At 41.5% G+C, this 24513-nt stretch overlaps 3 protein-coding genes across 3 annotated transcripts; all 3 read left to right on the forward strand.

Annotated features, from left to right (window-relative positions):
• Positions 1 to 609: 609 nt before the first annotated feature.
• Positions 610 to 912, forward strand: J3458_000411 (uncharacterized protein; the record flags this gene model as incomplete). Its single annotated transcript, XM_066116124.1, has 1 exon — positions 610 to 912. The coding sequence occupies one exon, from the start codon at positions 610 to 612 to the stop codon at positions 910 to 912; it is 303 nt and encodes a 100-aa protein (XP_065978006.1).
• Positions 913 to 10602: 9690 nt separating this feature from the next.
• On the forward strand, positions 10603 to 12727 carry J3458_000412 (uncharacterized protein). Its single transcript, XM_007816433.2, has 3 exons — positions 10603 to 11147; positions 11216 to 11748; positions 11816 to 12727. Exons 1-3 carry the CDS (start codon positions 10958 to 10960, stop codon positions 11933 to 11935), a joined length of 843 nt encoding a protein of 280 aa, XP_007814624.2. The 5' UTR covers positions 10603 to 10957; the 3' UTR covers positions 11936 to 12727.
• A 2790-nt stretch (positions 12728 to 15517) lies between these two features.
• J3458_000413 (uncharacterized protein) lies at positions 15518 to 16547 on the forward strand. Its single transcript, XM_066116125.1, has 2 exons — positions 15518 to 15944; positions 16084 to 16547. The coding sequence occupies exons 1-2, from the start codon at positions 15908 to 15910 to the stop codon at positions 16401 to 16403; spliced, it is 357 nt and encodes a 118-aa protein (XP_065978007.1). The 5' UTR covers positions 15518 to 15907; the 3' UTR covers positions 16404 to 16547.
• Positions 16548 to 24513: the final 7966 nt, after the last annotated feature.

The following is a 24513-nucleotide window of genomic DNA, read 5'->3' on the forward strand; positions in this document are numbered from 1 at the left end:
TGACATGTCCAGTATTGGTACTTTTGAAGCATAGCACGTCGAGTTGGAGAGGCAGGCACATCATCTTCGTATGTTGTGAGACATTGTTCTGTCATGGCTTTGTAATGGTCCCGTTTTATCTCCGTCTGTGTCTGACAGTACTTTGTAAACAGTCCCGTACTCCGTACGCTTGGACAAATTCCGCCGTGAGAAGTGGTCAAAACCGAATATTGAATCCAAATCACTTGCCAGATTTTTTTGTTGTCTAGTGCGTAAACAGCTAGCAAGGGCAAAGTGCTTGCTGCCATTGTCTTTCGCTTCGCCAGGTTGAATCTACTCATCGGCGCGAGTGGGATATTATGTACCAACTCCAGAATAAAAAAGCATGAGGGAAAGCTAGGATGAAAAGTGCACGAGGCTTGCCAGACCAAATTTGGGTAAGCAGGATTCGAGCAAGGAACAATATCTGGTAACCATAATTGCCGGCCCCCCGAATGATTCCTGTTCTGTCGTAGCATATCCTTTTAGTTGGCTCCTTTACACGGAGGACGCCGTTGTGTAGCTTTAATGCTGTTGTTGCCTTGACGGAATAGCATGCTTTGAGCCCCTTAAATTGACTTCGATGGTTGGATGAGCAAGCGACACCACCACCATCAGCTGCGCCCAGCCCGGAGGTTAACAGTCGGCTCTGGGAGAGCATGGCCTTTGCTGTTGCACCCCAGAGATCTGGGAAACTGTGCCGCAAAGTTCAAGGAGACGACGAGTGGGCAAGCCTTGTACATAATTATGAGAGTGTGGTCAGATGCCGCAATTGTGACTAATGCTAAAGTTTCTTTTATCCTAGTTGTCACTCACAAAGCCATGTCTCGGTGTCGCCTCGTGTGCGCCACTTCTGTTGCTCCGTTGCCGTCACATGCTTTGATATGGTTCTGACTCAGCCCGAGCCAGCAGAGAATGCTGCTCGGCACGCTTCGGCAGATGCTGTACGGAGTAACAAGTCTTGATCTATTCTTGCGTACGTCAGTCGTCAGACCTGACCCGGCAGCCACTTCAAAGCCATCGGGCGTCGGCATCACCACAAGCCAACTATCAGAAACCCGGCCGTAGCAGAGAATGACAATTCGTGCCGGCTTTGCGGAAGCTTGCTTCTGATCTGGCATATCCACTGCTCCACAGCAGCCGCTTGTGGCTTCAGAGTTGTCGATATGATAGTAAGTCCTAAGTCCGGATGTCAAGCGATATCCGAGACAACACGAAGGGGACCATGGAGGGAGGCGTGCAGTTAAATCAACACTAATTCTCATTGTTGATTGGGGGACGTCGGTTAAGTAGTTGTGGGCCTGTCCTTGGAGGAGTTGGTCGACCTCACTCAGTCAAAGTGCAGGTCCGCAGCTACTCCAACCTGCCTCGCAACCAGAGATAACTATAGGCAGGAGATGTTGGAGAGAGCGTGTGAAATAGTTGTCAACATTACTCGCTCGAACCATAGTAGAACTTGCAGCACTAAAGCACAGGCGTTGGCCGGCAATGTCGACTCGACGCGCGGGGTCTCGTTCAGGCTGCTAAGGAGCTTTTTGTCCACATAGTTGAATTGAGTCCGAAGTTTCATTTGAAAATTGTATCAGGTCCTCTCACCGTCTCGAAACTGCACGCAAGGCAAAGAGCGCTGGCCATGTGTCTCTACGGGAAAAGGGGGGTTCCAATAACTGAACTATGGTATGGGACAGTTAAGACAGCGAGATGCGGACGAAACCTATTCACAACAGAGGTGCTGGTCCAATTGAATGGTCCGGTAGGCAGGGCTTTCAGCGCACCATACCTAGGTCGGTAGCGTAGTTTCCAGAAACCATCCATCGGGCTGAGGCTGCACAGCCTTATAGACCCAACAATGTTGGCATATGGAGGATGGGCTTCATACAATACTCGCTTCCAGGGCTCCGTTGAGACAAGGGGATTCGGATTGGGGCTGATATGCACCGCCGTGGCTCTCAGTTGTACCGTTATGACGCTCTTTGCGCAATTGCACATTCCAGTGGCTGCTCTTGACGCCAAATAACCGGGGTGGGCGGGCCTTTCCCATGATCAAACCAGAAATGAGAGAAAGGTGCTGCCTATACGGAGTACGCCACATGTCGTCGAGGAGGTGCAGGGATGACTTCAGAAGCAAGGGCCGTGGCCGCTTCCAAAGGGCACATGTGGAATCAACCAGAGGACCAGAGTTGTGAAGAAGCGTGACAACGGACGATAACCGGGAGAGGCGGAACAAAAGGGCCAGGCTAGGGGCAACAAGCCGCCTTCGCAAGTTCGCACCCACCTCAACTCCAAGTCGTCGCGGGATCGGTATTCCGTACAATAACGAGAGTTGATTGCTCGCGCCGCGTGAGCTAATCCGCATACAGAGTACTACATACTTCCTCTCACGACGACCTGCCAGGGGGGCAGGGTCGCCTCGATTTCCCTAATACGGCGAGTTTCTCCATGTCCCCCGCCCCAGCTTGTGCTTTGATGCCACGAGGCACCAGGAGGATCCCTCGCCTCCACTGAGCGCCTGATGGTACCACAACAGGCAATGAGATAATCGAGCCACTGGCAAGGCGTACACTTCGTTGAAAAGGTTTGGTGGAACAAAGTCGGAGCCGTCAACCTTGTGAACCTCTGGAGTGAAGATGCAAGCTCGCGACGGATTTCACTTTTGAGGGCGGCAGATATCTCCAATTCTCATATCCTACTTCCCAATCTGATGCCCTTTCCCTACTGCCACTCACTCCCGTTAAAAGCTGATGTAGCCGTACGATCCGTGCCATCGCAATGGGCATCCGGAAAAGCCAAGTTATGCTGAGTGCTCCGATGGCTGCAATGTGATGGGCATTGTAGTAACTACTTGGGCGACAAGCATGGCCGGTTGATCAACTGATCGGTTGCTCCATCTCACAGAAACACAGACAGAGCCCCATCAACTAGCCCAGCATTCGCCCTGGGCAAGAAGATCGTTTCTGCGGTTGTGGTGAATCAGACGCCCGTTGCATATTGGAGAGAGCGGCCAGTTACAACAGGTGCCAGGCCTCCCTCAAACTGCATGGCTTCGGCAACGCGTCGGCGAGACTTGTGAACATTCGAAGCCAGCCGCAGCCACACACGCAGTTGCTCAAGCCAGCGTCCACAATCAATGTGCCCCCTCCCGCCTTGTGGCTCCGCTTGTTCAGACGGTGTTCCGCCACTTCACCAGCGAAGAGCAACGACGCTCACCCAGAAGTGGCGGGGACTGGGCCAAGGCGGGTTTTGACACAATCTGCAATGGCACAGAACACAAGGTACCATCCTCTGTACCTGGGCGTGGCGTGAGGGTGTCTGATATCAGTCTCGTCTTCTCTTTTTCGCTTGCTTTGTAATATGCATATTTGAAATCTTTTGATGTGCTGTGCCGTGTTCTTTCCCTGTCTCTCTCTTTCGTTTTGGCAATTGCGCTTTTGTCAGGCCGAGTCCTCGAGACATGGCATTTGCACATCAGACGTGTCTCTATCTTTGTGGTTGGTCGCGGGGGTGTGTACTTCTTGAGCGCAGATAGTTAGTCCACCAATCCAGTTGCGAGCCACAGAGCTTAAATTCATCCCACACTACGGAGTACGGAGTACCCCAAAAGTAAAAAGGCTTTGACCTCCACACCCTTGTCAAATGACCGTTTTTGTAGAGGCGTCGAGTCGAAGTGAACGCATCGGATTATTTCTTTTCTCATCTCGAGGCCTCATCAGAGGAAGTGCCGGAACAATAACCGGCTCCGTGCTGCCTCAGGACGACGGTGTGTATTTCAAAATAGACCAGGAACCGACGTCGACGGGCGCTAGTAGTCATGCCCGCAGTTCAGGAGCAACTGCGGCGTCATGTTAGTATAAGTTTAATGTCAACTTTAGCTGATACCAACATTGATGTTATTGTTGCCCGGTCCGTAGTACGATTGTGTGGTCGACGATCTTGCCTCTCGGCGCCTTACTCAGTTCGGAATATTTCTTCGTACTACTAGATATTACGATTGTCTTGTTTGGAGCAATCTGTCAAGCCGAGGCAACAGGTCTCAGGCTTGTGTATGTATGGAGTAATAGGGGACCGGCTTGGCCTGCTGTTCGCGCCAATAGCTGACAGGGCAATTGTAAAGACAGGCAGTCCGACGCGGCCAATCAGCGCTCTATACGACAGCTAGCTCCCGGCCCGAGACCCCCATGACCGCGGGAGCAACCATGGACCGCCAGTGGGTAGGCTCTCTTTTTGTTCACGCCTAAGGCTCCACACTTCATGGAAGGGATGGGGGATGGAGGGTGTGCCCAAAGCAGGAGGCCACGCACAACTCCTACTCAGCCCTATCGATAGAGCTACCTGCCACTGGCATGTGCAGGGGAAAGCCCATCCTTGGGCGCAAAAGGTTGGCGATGGGCTGACAGCGCTGCAGCATGCCATCAGTTCGGTGAAGCCGAGTCGCCTGCAGGACAGTCTCGTAGGACAACAGCCGTGCTAGCCTATCATTGTGATCGCAGACGGCGTGGTGATGGCTTCTGTGCATCTCGTTCGGGGACGTCGGAGGCTCCGCTCTTTTGCGCCCGTATTGACATTGGCATGCTTGTACGTACTGCAGATAGCTAGAATCCACGTGTTGATTCTGACCGTGGTACTGGTGGAAGGGTCGTTTCCTCCCTTAACATGCTTCTGCTGGCTCCGGAGTGCGCCTGCGCTGAAGTACCGCAGGCTTTTTGGGGGCCTGCGGCAGCCCTACGATGCTTCAAGTACCGACAACTAACTTCGGCTGGGTGTGGTGTTCGCCTTGGAGCAAGCTTAGAGCAAGGAGACAAAAGGGGTTTGGGGGGATGTGACAATTATTAGAAACTCGTACTTTTCATTTGCAGTGCTGGAGGCGAAACCCACTAGTATATGTCTTGCTAAACAACCGCATAATTGCAAGACACCAGTACCCCAGCATCCAAACCGCTAGATCGTGGGCGGCAAGGTTCTCGCAGTGGGAGTTTGGCGTTATAACAGTTGTGCGCGTGGACATGTTGATCAGCGTCTTCCCTTCATCGTTACCCTCGATGGGCGGTGGGAGGCTCGGGCAGGAGATCTAGCAGCTGAGAGGGGGCAAGTTGGCCAAGCAAGGAAAGGTGAGGGTGCCAGGGTGCCAGGTACTCCGATACCTAGCACGTGATAGGCATGGGTCAATTTAGCCCACATTTGATGCTTGAGTGCACACAATTATAATGATATTCCGCATCGATTCCCCCTAATCACCTTCAGCTTCACGGTTTTCTGTTTTGAGGTCTGAGGACCTGAGCCCCCACGTCCCCAATAACCCCGGTCTATCGTCTCTGGCCCCCAAGTCTTGCTTCAATGTTCGTCCAATTCCACTCGGGCGCGATTTGGCGCCATCCACCTCACTAGAGGCTCTGGGGACGGGTACTGCATCCTCAGATGAAAGGGCCCCCTCAGTCCCTAGGTTTTGTCTCGAGGGTTGTGCTCACTGGTGTCTTCAACCATCCCGTATCAAGCCTGGAATTGGTAATGCTTTCAAGGTTACGAGCAGTGTTTGACACGTGTCTCCAGGACTTGAATCTACACGTGGTACGGAGGCGCAGGATACGGGCGTCCGTCACTCGAGAAAGAGAAAGAGAGAGTAATGACGACGGAAGGTAGGCATGTGAACGGGGCATATCCAAGGTTTCCTGATTGACCTCATGGCTCAGTTGCACCCACTGTTGCGCCGTGGAGTGGGTTCCGGTGAGCGTTGCGGTCGGCCATGTTATTAGTCAAATCTCAACGGATCTGCAACCGCCCCTCTAGCCGCTCATTATTATGTGGCCGTCCAATATGGTCCAGCCACCTCGTTCGGCAATTCTTGATTGTTTCCGAAGAGTGCGTACACCTAGTCGCCAAAGTGTCCGACTCCTTACCTAGAAACGAATCAAGATTGTATTTGTCACAACGCCGCTATACAGTATGAATTATTAGGAACTGCCTCTTGCCGTGCCGATCCCATGGCGAATACCAACTGCGACTGGGGAAACAGAACGGACTCAAAAAGTGCCTAAGCGAGGATGTTGGCCCAAGGCAATCCACCGTTTTGAAAACACCAGACTCGTCTTGCTCTCTTCAGCGGAGAACTATCCCAAGCCACAGAGATACGTCGCGATGATACGCTAGTACCTCCTTATCTACATATAAGTACCTAAGGTATATAGGAACTTACCTACCTACTTAAGTAGGTAGGTAGGCCACCGAGCGCGAACGCTCGGGACGGGACCAATTGATCACATGATTCGACTGGCTTTGGTGAAACGCAAGAGGCAATACGCTCGGCATGTTTGGGGAAAGGGACCGGGAGTCACTATGCTATCAAACATGACAGTGTCTGGTAGTGTGTAAATACACTTCAGACTCGGTTTCGCAAACATTGTTCTCCAACAGCGACGGGGGAAGTTCTGCAAGGGAGGCTGATGCCACTAGCTCCCTTTGCGCTACCCTGATTGCTAGTACTAGTACTATTCATTTTCACGGAACAACATTTCATGCCGGCCGGCACGACTACTTAGTATGCTGACATGACGATTTCTCCCTAGCGACATGCAGCGACAGCCGGGCCTTGGGGTCGTGCGCCTGGTTCACCTACTAGTGATCCTCACGGAGCCGTGGGCCCGTAGCCTCGCTCCTCTAGCCTACTACCTAGGTACTTACAGTATGCATGATCGCACAGCCCTGCCCAACTGGGAATGGTGGTTTGGAGCCAAGATAAGCCCCATCCATCAGTTGAGTCGTGAAAGAGCCTCGCCCCAGCTGCACCTGACTAATCCGTTCGTGCTTGTCAGAGCTCGCCCTCGATTGTATAATTTCTGAAGTTCTCAAGCAGCCCAGCAGCGCTATGAATTTGCGCGACAGAATCACCCGGCTTGCTGGCTCTCCCGGAGAGGCAACCGGCGCTGGCGATCATTTGGCCTGTCGTCTATCCCCTCAGAGCAGTTAAGGCTCCAACGAGGTCACGGACAAGGATTATAGCCAATTAAAAGTCCACATTTTAGTGGTACATGGATCTCCTAATAATTTACACTATGAAAAAAGTACTAACATTCCTTCAAGTTACAAAGGGCTACATTAGAAGTCTCGCAGCCTCAACGCGATTAACGAGCTGCCCGGCGGCGATTGAGGGCATCGCGATATGAAGGTTAAAAAGGTTAAAATCTCGGCCTACGAGCCTCACCAGGTGGGTTATTAGACCGGCAGGTGTTATCAGCTACCTGCTCACGTGTGCTAATTCGTCATATATTAAAAATTCGCCGTTAAAGACCTCTAATACGGCTTCTTGTGAGGCTGCTAGAATGTTATCACCAAAGTCACTTGAGGTAACCAGGTATTGTGGGTCCCGTGACCTCGTTGGAGCCTTAACTGCTCTGAGGGGATACGGGGTTCAAGATCATTTGAAGGCCCATGTTTCGCGCTCGGAGACGCTTGTACTTGCATCCAGGGAGGGACTTCCATCATCCACGGGGACACAGAGAGAACCCACCATGGTTCCGCGGGATTCGCATTTGTAAAACAGCCCGAAATGAGGTGGGATTCTTCCATCAATTCAGCTCATAAAACAGGTCCAAAGAATGGCATTGCAATTGAAGCGAGCGGCAAGTGGATCATACTGTATAACTTGGGTGCTAATCCACATGGATATTGCCGGCTCGAACGATATATTTTCCTCAATGCCGTCTTCTTAGGCCGGGTCAATACCAGCCATCATAGGGCTGGACCTCACCCGAGGTCAGATACTTGATACTCGACCACGGTCAAGTAGGAGCCAAATTTGATTGGCCGTATTCAGAAAATGATGATGGGCATCTCCGTCTGCAAGGGCAGACGGTTCCATAAGTGGTTTTTTTTTGTCAGTTGAGTGCGGTTGCGCCTAGGTAGTTTGTTAACGGAGCCCTCATGAACGCTCGCCACGCGTCTATAAATGATCGCGGCGATGAAGTCCACAGAAGGGTGCCGTGCCTTTGAGTCCCAAAGATTGGAGGGTTGTGATTCCATGGATTAAGCCGTGGCACACGAGCGGGTTTGGCGCGACTCCGCCACAAATACGGGTCGACAAGGCATATTGTGATGCTATTTGGAAACTAAGCGCGCCAACTGGCGAGGACAAATGTTTCTATTCTCTGTCAAAGAGGGCAGTGCGGCGCTTAACAGCGTGTGGTTCCTGAAATGGGCATGCAGGTGTGGCAGTGAAGGGCGATTGCAGGTTGAGATCAAGTTCGAAGGTGCATGTGGAGGGGGCGCAGTGAAGGTGGGCGGGAAGGGGAAGAGGGAATGTGGAGTAGTCCACAAGTGTAAGAGCGAGAGCGAGCTGCACATGTGCGTATCCTCTAGGACGGCTGCTGGTACGTAGCACCGTCTCGACCCAAGTTTACGAGCTCCCGCGCCTCGGCGCTTGGTAGATCCAATGGGGGAGCGATGGAGATTTGGCGTGCCAATGACGAATCCCCTTGTCTGACCCAGAACAACCCGCAGTGGCAGCAAGCTGGTTGGCCAATGAAAATTGCCGTCAGCGTCTTGGTAAGTGTCCAGGGCCAAAAATAGGTACATGACAAAGCACGTGCAGGGCAGTGGCATGGCACGCTTGGGCTAGGCAAAATTGGTGGCACTTTAGGCAGGAGTGACCAACTTGGGGAGGGGAGGGGGGCTTGCTGCAGCGCCTGCCTACCTCCTACCTACAACTGTACCTAGTGAGTAGCTTTGCTGTGCCGCCGGCGTGCAGTGGCAGTCTTCGAGTACGTAGCTGGCGCAAATGCGCACTTTGAGCACGTGTGCCGTACAATCATGTATTGTTTCGGCATGGCTTGTGTGTTGCCAGTGGCTGCTTGCTTTGCAAAGTTCCCTGGTTGCTCTCTGGTCTTCTCAAGTCCCAACGTTCACACCCGCACATTCACAACCGCCACGAAACAGACCAGGCACTGCAATGCCGCCTGCGAAACTCCGGGTGCGGATAGCATGTACATACGCGTGCTGGTTATACGCACATGTACTCCGCATTGCCTACAATTGTACGCATGCTAGTACGCTTCCTCCTTGGCTTCAACTCAGTTTACAGGCGAGCAGCCGTCCACTATGAACGAGGTGGGCTGGAGGGGGCGTGCGCCATCAACCTAGAAACGAAACCGAAGAAACCAGTTGACATTTCTTTGGCTCGCTATCCTCGGTTCTGCAGGCCATCCACTCGTCCCGCTCGCCGCTGTCCTCCAGTGCCTCCTCGCTATCGCAGTCACCATCAATTTCGAGTGCGAAGGATCCCGCCCTTCTGTGCTGTGGTCCACTTGTCTGCTGTGAAGACTTGCTTGTGGTCATCTGCGGAGGCATCCTTGACCAAACAAGGGCTGGTCGTGATGGCCCTGGACGCGTCCAAGATGTGTTTCAAGAACATCTATCTGCCTGGCATGTCGTCATGCTCTCGCTCAGTGACCCATTCCGTGGATAGGCAACAGAAGAATGATTGAGCTTCGCAGTACTGCTGGTGGGAATTGCCTATCGAATCCTGCACTGATGTCTGATACGTGGACGGATAAACCAAACTTATATCCTCCACACCCATTTCAGGATTCCAACCACCACATCTTGGTAAGCCGATGCCGGCATGTTATACAATAAACGAATAAAGATTACCCGGGGAACCTGGACGTCATGGGATGGCAGGGGCTCCTCTCGGGCGGGTGTCTTTCGCGGGCTCTGGAGTTGGGCCCGTCAAACCCCAGCATCTATCTCATCTTCTACTCAGTACTGTAGAAGAGGCAGCTGCCCGCTCATCCACGCCTAGGTATCTTAAACTCCTGAGCAAGATGATTCTGGCCATTTTCTCACGATGACCGGTAGACAGCACAATAGCGCGGAGGTACGACGGTGGGCCGAACATTTCAGGTATCAATGTAGATGCTGGTATCTCGCTGCGGACGCGGCACGCATGGAAGCTTTCGAAACAACTGCTAGAACTGGCATTTCTTTCGTCGGTGGACGGCCTGCAACAACGACCGTCCAAGCCTTTGGGTTTGGGGGCCACCATGAGTTTGTGATGCGTCATTGGTCTGTGATGCCTCCTCACAGCCCTACGCCCAAGCCCCAAACGACTGAAGATCGACCTAGCAAAACTCCCGACACTGTCCCGGTTCTGGACATCTGTGAGACCCCAAGCAGCTATTTCCGGTGCCTAGGCCCTGCTGATTTCAAGGACCCAATGCATGGTGCCAGAGTCGTGCGTGCGTAGATTCAGGACAAATTTGCCCTGCACACGTCCGCACGATATATGTACGAAAGTAGTGGTGGAGATTCTCAGGTACTTTGTACGTTGGCCCATCGACACTTGAGCTTGTTCGGGGGGCCACGGGGGCGGTGCCCCCGACAGACACACCCTCAACCTGGTGGAGGTCAACACCATGCACCCGGCGACCACTACGCCCCAAATGTCCTGGATTCCACGCCTATTCTCCACCTTGGAGATACGCTGTGCCCCAGGGCGACGAGATCTGCCCAGAAAGAGCCAAGTGGGAGAGGGCGTGTGCGAGAATAAACGAAGGCTGCAGACATGGGTTGTACCGGGGTGTCTCTAATATAGACTCACAAGGAGGGTATTATTATGGGCGCTTTCTTCTGTAGTCGAGACGGACGTGCTGTTGGAGAAACCATGTCGAGGTATATATTCAACTGCCCTTCCACTTCATCGCGGCTCGTGTTCTAGCCCATCATCTTCACTTGCTTCATTACAAAGAGACAATCAACTGGGCAAGCTGTTGGCCAGGCTGATTTGACTTACACTCGTCTCCGAAATAACATTGACCTACTCTCAAGTTGTGTTCGCGGCTTTCCAGCAGGAGCTATCCTAAGCTTTGATAGCTCTCATCTTCGGACAGCGTTTTCGTTGTAAACGAACAGTATATTTCCACCTTCTCTTGCCCTCTCAGAAACCACATTCACAATGTCCATGTTCGCCATGCCACAACACGCCTACCCTTATACCGCACCACCGGCTGCTACCAGACATTACTCTGCCCACGGAACCAGCAGTGCCTTCAGCAGCTCCGCGCTTCCTGACGAAGATTGGACCAAGATCTCGGACCTTGCTGAACGCCGGAGAATACAAAACCGGATTGCCCAGCGCAACTATCGTAAGTGATGTTCCCACCAGGCTTACTTGGGTCTGGAGGTCGGCTTTGTTAACACTCATTCGTATCAGGCAAGAAGCTCAAGCGCCGCCTGGAAGACCTCGAGCGCCGAGCCGGTTCATCTGATGACGGCGAGACGGAAAAGAAGCCTCAGTCAACCAGCCCTAGCAAACCAAAGCGCCAGTCGACGTCCAAGACGCCAAAGTCATCCCCTCCCGCACCCACTGCCAAACCTATTCAAGTTTCGCAGGGCCAATTCACTCCTCCCATGGAGAATAACGAGGAGATGGTCTTTTCAGCAGGATTTGAGAAGCGCGAGCGCTCAAACACCCCGCCTCTGTTCGCATACCCGTCATACCCTGCTCCAGATGAGCTGTTGTTGGATCCTTACGCTTCGTCCCAACCCTACCCTCCCATTTCAGCTGCTGATCCCTACCCTCACTACTTGGCGGCTACCACGATGCCAACAACTCTGCCAGCCATGACCAACTATAGCGATCCGATGAAGCAATGCGACGATGGTTTGAATCCATACCTCAATTACAGCTTCGTTTCTGGCGTCGACATTAACATGTCGAGCCATTATGATTCCTCCTCTGCTCATGTGAGTTTCACGAGGCAGCATCTCTCCGTCCACCCAGACATGCCTTGCTGATTGTTTCAACAACCAGACGACCCCGTTATCTCATTCTTACGAAACGTCCACCTCATGTTCTGAGGCTGGCTACGAGTACCCGACAACGCCGCTGTCAATGCCAGGGTCACCTGGGATGATGCAGAGCCAGCAATAGATTAGCCGGCGGCGGCTGAAAATGGCTGCACATTCACCCCCAATAGCAATAAGGCACACAGGCTGCGTGCACCAACACTTGCCAGACCATAAAGGAAAAAAACCATCACACATTAGAAATATCCCCACTTTTGCCGCTTCATTGTCATTTGTCACGAGGGCATTTGGCAGCCTATAAAGTCGCCTTGCTCAATCCCAACTCTGCATGAGCGCATATTTGTGGGTGTGCGGAATCTGTGCCTTATCCGAGCTGGGAGGCTGCCGGTTGGTAACACAAAAGGACGGACAAGAAAACACGCGGCGTTCAGTTTGCTGGGAAGGGCTGAGGCTATGAGAATCAACCATCTGATTTCGGCGTTCAGCCGCGGCGCAGGGACAAGACACAGAGGGATACAGACATCCACCAGGCATTCGCAGGGCGAGATTGAGACGGCTGATATTTTGGTTCACACCCCCCCTCTCGCCGCTTGACCTGCTTGGGGCTCGCGACAAGAGTGTACGACATGTGGTATGATGAGCTTTGGGGAGGGGGAGAAAAACAACAAGACGGGACCTAGGGGATAACCCAGAGACTTTCTTTGACTGTAGATTATTTCTACAATTGGCTAGGCGTTTTGGGGGAGTTGCTGCGCTGCGGCGACACCCGGTTTTCTATTTCTTTTCAGGAGGATACCAAGATTTGACTTATTAGCGAGCTCCTTTTGGATATGAGTATACGTTAGATGTATATCGAATAATGAGAATAGAAAAGCACATGACATGCTCTTGATCAAAAGTTGCCGGCTACATGCGGTGGTTTGTCTGACATGGTGATATGGTGAAGTAGTCTGGTTGGTGGGCACTGGAGTCATGAGGCTCTGAATCATGGGACGCTTGGGCAACAAACGGCATTGATTGACATTTGGGATTGACACCGGCGATGTTTTTGGCTGTGACGTCGACGGGCTGTCCCGCGCGCCAGTCTTCCCCCATCGGCCCCCCCCCCCCCCCCCCCCGGACCAAGAAACATTTGTAATGCATGCATACGGAGTACATACTTGTCGTCCAAGGCTTCTGACGCATCTATCTCCGCTCCGCCAATACCTCCGACTTTTCCTTTTTGTCTCGGACTTCGCGAACAGATTGATATGTGTCACTTGTGACGAGACGCAAGCCAAGCGACGCCGCCTCTGGGTGCTCTCCCCCCCTTCCCTTCCTCCCTTTCCCGCTCTTTGGTGCTGCGTGACTCGACACCCGACACCCGACTTTGTCATTTTATTTTATTTTGTTGCTCGTTGGATGCGTTTTCCGGGCCCTGGGCTGAGTACGGGGTACTGTCATGACAAAATACTGCATGCTGCGAGGGTGCGTACCGGCGACAAGATTGGATGCGGTGCTTCCCATTTTTGCAAAACCCCAGCGAGGGATTGGGTGCAACCCTCCCTGCGTAGAGTGGGCTGCGTGTCCAGGACCCTTGACGACGACGTGCATCCGCCTTTTCAGCCCTCCACCGAGCTGGTAGCATTCGACTCCATACACTGGCGAGCTAAGGGCCGTGTGCCTTGCGCCTTGTGCTTTGTGGTTTGAGGGTTTGCGGGTTTGAGGCGGGACCTGGACCTGGCGGGGGAGGCATCTGGAGCCCTGGAGAGGGGGAGAGCCCTGGAGGGACCGTTCTGCTTTTGTCTTTTGCTGCAGCGTAGCGAGGCGACAAGGTGTGCGAGCCGTCAAAACGTGGCCGGACCGCCTACTTGCTGAAGAATGGGAAGGCCGCGGCCGGACGAGGTATTGGGGACATTACCGCGAATGAAAGCCTGCGCCCGTGGGGGGTGAATAGGGCGGATGCCACGGACTCTGGATGCCGGCGTTCTGGAGGCAACAGGAGGCTCTGCTGGGAGGGATGTGTTACACGGCCGCGTAAGAAAAGTTGGAGCGCATGAGGAGAATCGCCATTGCAGAGCACGCGGCGAGTGTACAGCACAGAGGTGCTGAGCACAGGATGGCTCGGATGCAACGCTGGGCACTGATCGGCGCCGTCGTCGGTATGCCAGGCAGAAACCAAAGCACAAACACACACACACATACGCACACCCCCCGAAACACTGGACGAACGAACGGGAGAGAGATTGATTGATTGAGGCTGCCAAGGCCCCAGGTGGTGAAAGTGGTCGGACAATTTCCACCGGCCATTCTGACGGCGCGGGCAGACGCAGACAGACAGACAGAGAGAGAGAGAGAGAGAGAGAGACGCCTTGCAGTCCTTTTTTTTTGTGCCATGTTTCGGACGACTCCAGACAAGGAAGACATAAGAGAGACAAGGCGACAACTTGCATTTACAGGGTCCTTGACCGGGGGGGAGGGGGGGGTGAGCGTTGTGAATGGACAAGCTCAAACAGATATTTTGAGTTTCTGCGCCAAGTCAAGAACCAAGGACGACTTCGTTTATAGATGGGGTTCTTGAATGGCCCGTTGTCTACAGTGACGAAACGGCTGAGAACTGGAGGAGCAAGGGGACAAGACGAGAGACAAGCAACAAGTTGACAAGGCCGGTCCAAAAACTGCCCGTCTGGAGAATTGGCTTGGGCGATGAGGAGTGGATTGCCTGGCATACAACATACAATGCACCGTACGGAGTATACAAGATGCAAAGTACAAAATATAGGCAGACGGCCTCATTACAGCATACAGCAGGCGAACACTGACGACAGTGGTGGCGACGGTGACATGGGAATCAGAAATCTACCGGCGACTTGCGGGCCAAGCTGACTGGCAATGGAGAAGCCGCGCGGATATTGCAAAGGCATACTACTCCGTACTCCATACTTACAGGACTTTTTCAGTCGTCCATGGTTGACGGGCCGTAAATCCGTGAAATCCATGGGTTTCGGCTTTCAAGAACAAAATGCTGACTGCGTACCGCGGAGGCAAGTTTTGGCAGGGGAGCCACGACGAAGCCAAGATGTGTCAAAGTGAGCACCCCTAGTCAGTCGGTCCCCCTTTGCGTGTACGTACCACCCAGGACACTGTATGTCTGGGATTCTGGGGATGTATATCCGTTGGGCCCTGGCGAGTTACAAGAAAAACGAGAAGTCGTGTGGGAAAATGTGGATGGGGATGGCGGGAGCATGTACAATGAATGCATGTATGTGTGTGTGTGTATGTATGTATCATTCTTGTGCCTGCTGCGCCGTCCCTCCTTGTCCTTGTCTGTTTCCACGCGGTGCGGCTCCGCGCCCATGGCAGCTCTGCCCTCTCGATGCAGATGGGCACTCTGAATAGATTAGACAAACAACTTTGCCCACGCTGCAGCTAATCGAAGGCAGCATTAAACGAACGAACCCACAGCCAGTATTAGACCCAGCAGCTGGGAGGCGGCCAAAGTTGCCGTGTACGGACGATTGGCATTCCGCCCCCAAGGACATCATGCTAGTAGTACATATGTACAAATAGTAAAATCCGAGGGCACTCGGACTTGGATGCGGACAGGGACCTGGGCACGGGCATGGACATGTTCTTGTTGACCGTGATTGATGGTTGGCTGCGAGTGCGAGCAAGAGCCCAACTGGAGCCAACCAGTCCACGCCAGTCGATGGTTTTGAAATGTCACGGCCAGCCATGTGGATGGGCTGTAGGGGGGTGGTGCCGCGCTCCCAGGATGCAGACAGGGGCCGTAGGCTGTTTCTTTTCCTTCTTTTTTAATACATCTTGCCATGTCGGAGCCTTTGATTTGAAATGACCAACACATGCTGTAGACCATGGCACGGCAAATTGAGGCGGTCGTGGACGGAGATGAAGCCGGCGAACAGGGAGACACAGATAGACAGACCGACGTCAGGGACAAAAGACGTCACCTCCCACGTCACCTTGTCGCAATCCAACTTGTCCATGCGGACCGGGTACTACGGAGTACTCCGTACGGACTTGTCGTTTTGCTGTGCGGTAATTGTCAAGCCCGTCTTTCCGTACCCCGTAAACTACCCCGTACTCCGCGTTTGTCATGAGACACCGACTGACTGACTGCTGGAGCTCGTCGAGTTCGTGCAGAGCCCATCCGAGGGAGGAGGGGGTGTGTCGAGTCGAACAAAAAAATTATACTTTTTTGCCTGACAGAAACCATCTGCCTGGCCTCTTGTTATTTTCGGTAGCGCTAGTACTGACGTAGCATTCGCGAAGCGTTTAGGAAACTTCTTGCGCCTCGCGTGCTGGTTGTACTGCTTCCCGCGCCGCACGCCCACGCCCACGCAAGGCGGAGAACGGAGAAGCGAGTACAGAACAAATACGCCCACGCTGCATCGAAAACGAGCCAGTATCCAATCACCGCGCCGAATGTACGAGCTGCACATTCGACAGAGTTCCGCCCCCCCAATCGAACGATGGCGTTGGAGTTTTTCTTGTTTTGGGAGGAGGCATCATGTTTGGATCGGCAGTTTCCCGCATTGGAAAACTGTTGGCTTGTTGCTAAGAATTGCCCTGTTGGGTCTGCCATAATTTGATCGACCAAAGTAAACGAAGTGCGGAGTAACTACTCGTGCCACGCCCCACCATTATGTTGCAACTGTATGTATTGTCCCGTTATGTGGGATGTAAAGTACAAGTTACACCGGTACACATTATGGGCGGTACGAGCTCTAATATACACCTTACCTATTAATCTAGTTAAAGTGACTGTAATTAATTGTGGAAAATAAATACCCCTTCTTAATGTAATTATAAAGGCTTATTCGCTAAAAGCTAATATATATATTCTATTACTCTTATTAAAACCTTATAAGAAAAAGAGTAATAATTAAATAACTATTAACGTAACGTTTTTTACTAGTATTATTCTTTTAAGTAATAGTCTTTTTCTTCTCTTTCTTTTACCTTAAGCTAATAAACTTAGCTTACTTCTTTAACTTTAATTATAATAATACTTTTATTCTTAAAATTTATTAGGTTTTTCTTCTTAAAAGTTTAATTAACCTTTATTATATCTTCTTATATAAGCTCTTATATCTTATAATATTAGATTTAAATATACTTAGTTTATTTATAGAGTTTAATGTTATTAAAGATTATTATAATACTATTATTATTAGTAAATAATTATAGTAGTATTTACTCTTTATATATCTCTCTTATTAGGCCTTTTAAATATATAGCTTTTAGTTTTATATTAAAGAGCTTAATATACTTGAATTTAATACTTAATATAACTTTTATACTTTATTTCTTACTCTTTTAGCTAATAATAGTATTAATTAATAAAAAGATATAATAGTTTATAAACCTTAAGTTACTTTTATCTTATACTTACTTAACGTTAAAGTAGCTTATAATTTATTAATTATTATTATTATTAAATTATAATAGTAAATTAAGTGTATATTTAATATAGTATAATACTTACTTTACTATAAATAAGTGTTTTATTAATAGGTTTATTATAAACCTATTAAGCTTTATTATTAGCAGAGCTCTTACAAATATAGTAAATACAAGTGTATTATGTATTGTATTTTGTATTGTATTGTATTTTCGTGTATTGTATTTAAATACATTACATTACATAACTAAAATACCTATAAATGTATTATAAGTAAAAAAAACCCCTGTTTTCTTAAACTAAAGATTATAAGGCTAATTATAAGGGTTATAAGGGAAAATTTTATATCATTAAAAAGAGCTAAATTAGCTCTTTAAAATGCTCCACTTTTTATTACTATAGGTTATTATTTTAAAAAGTTATAAGCAATTGAAAATTCGCCCCGCTTTACTTACTTTTTATTTTAAGACATAACTTTAAAGCTTAATATCTCGCTTAATATCCACATTTTAAGGTAAATTTTTAAAGATCTAAAATCACGTGATTTTTAGCTTTATTTTAATATATAATATGCTTATATAAGCATTTATTTATAATATTAGATATTTTATAGCCTTATAATACATTTATAGGTATTCGTATCCTGTAATGTATTGTAATATATTACAATACAATACAATACAATACAGTATAGTAAAAACTACAAAAAATACAATACATTTAGAGGTCTGATTATTAGGTAGGTTAAATTAACGTAAGTGTTAATTATTATAAATATTAGCGTTTTAAGAATATATTAAAAAAGCTACTTATTATTTTTATTATATTTCTTACTCTCTTTATAAGGTTCTAGTACTTTAAAGACGTTTATAAGCGTGTATTAAAGCTTTATATTATTTATTTTTAGTTACTTAAGTAACCTTTTTAGGTATAATTATTATAATAATAAGAGAGTTCTCTTCTTATAATCTCTTATTATAATTATACCTAAAAAGAACGTTATTATACTTAGGTTAATTATCTTAAACTTATTTAATAACTTACCCTTTACTTTTATAATAGCTTTCTTATTTAAGCTAAAGAATAATAAATTATTCACGTAAATACTAATAATAATATTATTCTTAATAAATATAGCCTTATTATATTTAAATTATTTAAATTTATAAGAGATTAGTTTAATAAAGAGTATTTTAAACTATACTTTAAGGGCTTATTTTAAGCTATATAGCGCTTTCTTTAACTACTAGATTTTATTAAATTTCTTAAAGTTATTTAAAAGTTTAACGTAAATTATTTCGTTTATATAGCTATATAAAAAGGCTATCTTTACGTTTATTTATTTAATCTTTTAGTTTAAGAGCGTAATTAAAGCGAATAATAAGTAATAGATCTTTTATTAAACTATTAAGGTAAAGGTCTTATTATAATTAATATTATACTCTTATTTAAAGCTTTAAACCACGTATTAGGCCTTATAGCGTTTAATTTTACTAGTTAAATCTAGCTTAACTTTAAATACTTACTTATTAGTTAATACGTGTATATTATTTATTTTATTTACTTTATTATAGGTTTTATTTTCTTTTAAGGCGTTAACTTTATTTATAATAATTATTTTTTATTTTAGCTAATTAATTAATTATAGGGCCTTTATATAAGTCTTAGGCTTTTTATTCTTTATTACTTTATTTAGCGTTATAAGGTATATTATTAAAAGGGGTATAATATTCTTTAATACTAAGAGAAGTTCTTAAAGTTTATTTATAAAAGCGAACTCTTATAGTAGAGTTTTTAAGTAAAGCGTTTAACTTAATACTTTTTATTTTTATATTAATAGGTTAATTATATAATATATTATTAGGTTTTTTAAAAGCTTATTAGTCGGTTTATTAGTATAAATAATTAGCTAGATTCTCTCTTAAGCTTTTTACGCTTAGTAGTTAAGCTAATTCCCCTTTTAAGTTCTATTTTTAAATTAATTAATAAGAGCTTTTATAATTAACTTTACCTTAAAATTAATTAAAAAGTATTATTATAATTATTTAATTAGAAGAATCTCTTTTATATAGGGTAATATAAGTAAGTTTATACTTTATTAGGGAAGTTTAAATTTAACCTTTAAGTTAATTCGCGTTTACTTATTAAAGGTAATCTTCTTAGCTTATTTAATTAGTCTAATAATTAAATTTTATAGTTAGTAAATATTATTAGCTTTATATTCTATAAGAAAGTATAAATATATTCGGTTATTAAGCTTCTTTAAAAACTTAGCCTTTAATATTAGCTTATACACTTTATAGCTTAGTTATTAAAGGTATAATATATATAATTTAATATTAGTTTAAGCTTTATAGGGTATTATATTACTTATTACGCTATATAGTAATCTTTCTTAGGTATAAATAACCGCTTATAATATCTTCTCTTAAAGCTTCTTAAGTAATTTACTATTATAAAATATAGCTTTAACTTAATTTTATATTATTTAATAAGCTTACTTTATAGGGTTTTAATTTAATTAATATAATAAGATTTACTTAAGTATAATTCTCTTATACTTAAAGAAGTTTAAAAGAATTATATTCTTAAATTTACTATTATTATTTAACCTATATTACTAGATTATTTTATACGTTTATACTTTTATTATTATTATATTCGCTTAAATGTATATAATAGCTTATAACTTCTCTTATAATAGGTAAACCTATAGCTTTTTAATAAGGTTATTAATTATTAGCAGGTAATAAGTGTAACGGTAGCTTAGGTTTTAAGGTATAGTAGGTTTATTTCTTAGGAAGTAAGTTAGGTTAAATGCTATAAAGTAGCTTTTAAGTAGTATTATAATAAGGCTATTAAAAGTATAACTCTTAATAATAAGACTATTACTTAAATTAATTAATAAAGATTTAAACTATTTAACTATAGAAATACCTTCTCTTTAAGTACTTATTTATCTTTTTATTATAGTTTTAAATTAATTAGCTTAACTATTAATCCCTTTAAACCTTAATTAATTAGCTTAAGGTTTAATTAGTTTAATTCTTTTTAATTAATATATTTAAATATTAATCTCTTTAATCGCTTCTTAGGTTACGTAACTAGTTATATACCTTTACCTTCTTCTTATACCTATAAGTTATACTTATTTTAGCTAATATAATTTTATCTTATATCTTATATAATATTATTTATAATATTATACCTCTTCTCTATTAGTCTTATTCTTAAGGCTATTAAAATAGGCTAGCTTAAGTATTATACGTTTTCTTTCTTTTATTATTATATACTATTATATTAATTAATTATATCTTAAAATAGCGGTTTAAAGCTTCTTTTACTTCTTCTCTTTATTAAAATAACCTTCTTTTTATAATAATTAATAATTCGTTTTTATCTCTTATAAAGGCTTATACTTATTATACTTATATAGAATTTCCTTAATATAAAGCCTTTATTTTTAATTTAAGTTATTATATAAAGTGTATAATAGATAAGTAAGAGAATTATAATATTATAAGGGTAACCCTTTAATAGCTTTATAGTATTATAAATTAATATTATAAGCTTAAAAGAGAGCTTAAAGAAGCTAAAAAGTATACCCTAATTAAGAATTAAAAGGTCTTACGTTTATAGAAATAAAAGAAATTATAGTTTAAGAAAATAATACGTGTAATTACGCGTAGTATTAATAACGTTAAAGAGTTAAAACGTGTAAACCGTAAGAAAGTAAAATAGCTTTAAAAGACTATAAAGGTTCTTCTTACTTCTTTTAAGAATTTAAATTCTATTTTAGTTTATTTCTTAGATATTAAATTTAATATTAAGTTATTAAATAATACTTAAAAGATTAATTAAAATACGTTTCTTAGAAATAAAACTATTTAAGTAATATTAAGTAATTTATAAGATTTTTAGCTAATTTTTAAGTGTTTTTAGAGTTTAAATATTCTTTTTATTTAATAAGGTAATAATAATTTTTTATATCTTCTTATACTTTAAGTATTTATTTAACTTTATATTTATTAGTATCTTTTTTTTATAATATTTATAGTAATTATAAATTTATTTAATACTTTCTTTAATAATAATATATATATATAAGGTGAATTCTTATTTTATTTAATAATAATAATTTATAGTTAGTATTTAAGATTTTTTATTTAATAAGAAATAGTTTAATTTTCTTTTAATTAAGTTTATTACTAGGTTATTTAGTTTTAATATTTTTATAAATAAGGTATACTTTATATCTCTTCTTTAAGATTAGCGCTAATAATCTCTTTTTATTCGCGTAGTATTTTATTTAATTCTATAAAAATATTTATTTCTATTATAAGTGTTTTTATATTTTTATTATAGTTATTACATGTATTATAGCTATTAACGCGTTTATATTTTATATTATATATATCTTAATAATAGGGTTAAATTCGTAATTTACCTTAAATAGTAATATCTTTATATTATTAATCTTAAAGCTATTATAAGCCTATTATACTAGTAATAGCTATTTTACTTAATTATTCTATTAGTAATTAATATAGCTTTATAGATATTATTTAAGTATTTAGTTTAAGATTTTTATTTATTTATTTAATTATAAGTGAAATGCTATTAATAAGCTTTATTTAATCTTTATAGTTTTTATAAGATATTTTTAAAAGTTTAAGGTAAATAATTTATTATAATTTAATATAAGCTTTATTAGTAATTTATACTATATAATAATTATTTTAAAGAATATATACGTTAAGTTCTTAGTATTACTTAATTTCTTATATAGAATATAATAGGCGTATTTTATAAGTTTATTTATAATAATTAAAATGCTATTATAAGCTACTCTTATTATAGGTTCTTTTAACTTTAATAGTTTAATAATAAAGTCTATTATAATAGTTTATAATACTCTTTTAAGTGGTAGTATTAATTATAGTTTACTATATAGTACGTGTTATATTACCTTTATCTTATTATACGTGTTATATTTTTTAATAACTTCTTATACTATTTTTCTACTTTCTAAAAAGTTATATAATCTTTATAATCTATTAATTATCTTCCTTATACCCTAATATTCGTGTAATAAATACTTATATATTTCTTTAATAAGCTATTCTTAAAGTATACTAGAAATATATTATCGTTTATTATATAAAAAGGTTTTACCTTTCTTAAATAAATACGTTTTTATTTCTTAATTATTTAAGTAGCTATTATTCTTAATATATAATGTAATTTATTATATTTATATTTTATTTAGCTTAATTTACTAGATGATATTAACTTTTTAAGTGCTTAATATAAGGTTTTTATTTTTAATAGCGTATAGTAAGGGTATATTACTTACTTACTTATTTAATTTTAAATTCTCTCTTTAATTAAGTGTATTAGCCCTTTTATTTTTAAATTCTTTATAATATATAATCTTAAAGTTATAATTTAAAAGAGTTTTATATTATTTAATCTATCGTTTATTTAAATTCTTTATAGTTAAGAATAATATAAGATTCTTATAGTTAATATAAACCTTAATTTAATACTTTACTTTTATAAAATAATATTTTTATTCTTTAAAGCACTTAATAATAGCTATAAGTTCTTTATTATAAATTCTATAATTAAGTTTAGGTTTATAGAGTTTCTTTAAGAAGAATATAATTAAGTATAATCTTTCTTAATTATCTTATTATTTAAGCTATTCGCTTAATATAAAGTTTAAGGCGTTTATTTTAAGCTTATAAGGTTTATTTTAATTAGGTACTTTTAATATAGGTTTTAATATAATTAAATCTTTTATCTTTTAAAATACTATAGCTTTTAGTTTATTCTATTAAAAGTTAACTTCTTTTTTTATTAGGTTTATAAGAGATTATAAGATATCTTTATATTTACTTAAGAATTTATAATAAAAGTTTACGAATACTATAAATTCTTTAACTTTCTTTAAATTCTTTAATATAAGTTATTTCTTAATAGTTTTAATTTTATTTAAGCTTATTTATATTTCTTTATATATAAGTATATACCTTAAAAAGTATATAGTATTTTAGTAGAACTAGTATTTTAAGGCTTTAATTAAGAGTTTATTATTCTATAAAGTTTATAGTATCTTATATATATATTATTTATATTTCTTAAGGGTATTTAAATAAATAAGAATATTATTAAGGTATATAATTATAAATACTTTTAATTGTTTTCGTAAAATTATATTAATTATTCTTTAAAAGGTTATTAGTATATTAGTAAGCCTAAAAGATATTATTAAATACTTATAGTATTCTCTATTAATTTAAAATATTATTATTTACTTATAGCCTTCTTTTATCTATATAAGGTTATAAGCTTCTTTTAAGTTAAGTATAATAAACTATTTAGCTTTTTTAACTTTATCTTTAATTTTTATTATAAGCGGTAATAGATATTAATTCTTAATTATAATCTTATTTAAGTGTTAGTAATTAATATATAATTATAATTCTTTATTCTTCTTTAATACCTATAAGATTAAGTATTCTATTAGAAACTCTAATAGTTATATATATCTCTTTTATAGTATATTCTTTAAATACTTCTTAAGCGCTTTATTTTACTTAAGGTTTTAAGAATAAATTTTATTAAATATTAGTTTAGTATTAAGCTAGAGTTTAATCTTATAGTTTTAGCGTAAATACTTTAATAGTTTTATTTTTAGCTCTCTATTAAATAGCTTATTATACTTTAAGTATTTCTTAAAAATCTTTATTATCTTAGCTTTTAACTCTCTAGTAATTACATATATTTTTAAAGGTTTATTATAGTTTAAATAAGATACTCTTTATAAGCTACTCTTAGCTTTATAATTATATTTTAGTAAATTCTATTAAAGTTAACTAGTTCTTTAATTAACTTATAAAATACTCGCTTATAACTAGGGTATCTCTAATATAATATTATATTTTAAGATTATTATAATATTTAACGTAACTTAATATTTTATATCTTATATATTAACGAGAAGTTACGTTACTTTTATATTAATTACTTTTTAACTATACTTTACTATAATTTCTTTTATAATTATAAGTTAATAGGGCTTATCTTTAGGTATTTAAGGTAATTATAATTTATTAATAAGATTTAATAAGATAAAATTTTCTTATACTTTACTATTAATTATTACCTAAATCTTTTATTTTATTATAATTATATTAATTATAAGGTGTATTATACTATTAATATTTATAGTATATAAAGACCTATTAAATCTTCGTTAAGAAATTAATTTTAATTATAATAACAGCTATTAT

This window comes from Metarhizium acridum, assembly GCF_019434415.1.
Source record: "Metarhizium acridum strain ARSEF 324 chromosome Unknown scaffold_1, whole genome shotgun sequence".
Lineage (NCBI taxonomy): Eukaryota > Fungi > Ascomycota > Sordariomycetes > Hypocreales > Clavicipitaceae > Metarhizium > Metarhizium acridum.

Bases quoted from the DNA above. Each gene is read 5' to 3' on its own strand.
- J3458_000412 (XM_007816433.2), top strand. From the start codon at position 10,958: ATGTCCATGTTCGCCATGCCACAACACGCCTACCCTTATACCGCACCA. The intron at 11,148-11,215 runs GTAAGTGATGTT...CATTCGTATCAG, and splicing joins GATTGCCCAGCGCAACTATC to GCAAGAAGCTCAAGCGCCGC. The intron at 11,749-11,815 runs GTGAGTTTCACG...TTCAACAACCAG, and splicing joins ATGATTCCTCCTCTGCTCAT to ACGACCCCGTTATCTCATTC.
- J3458_000413 (XM_066116125.1), top strand. From the start codon at position 15,908: ATGAGACACCGACTGACTGACTGCTGGAGCTCGTCGA. The intron at 15,945-16,083 runs GTTCGTGCAGAG...GCATTCGCGAAG, and splicing joins TGACTGCTGGAGCTCGTCGA to CGTTTAGGAAACTTCTTGCG.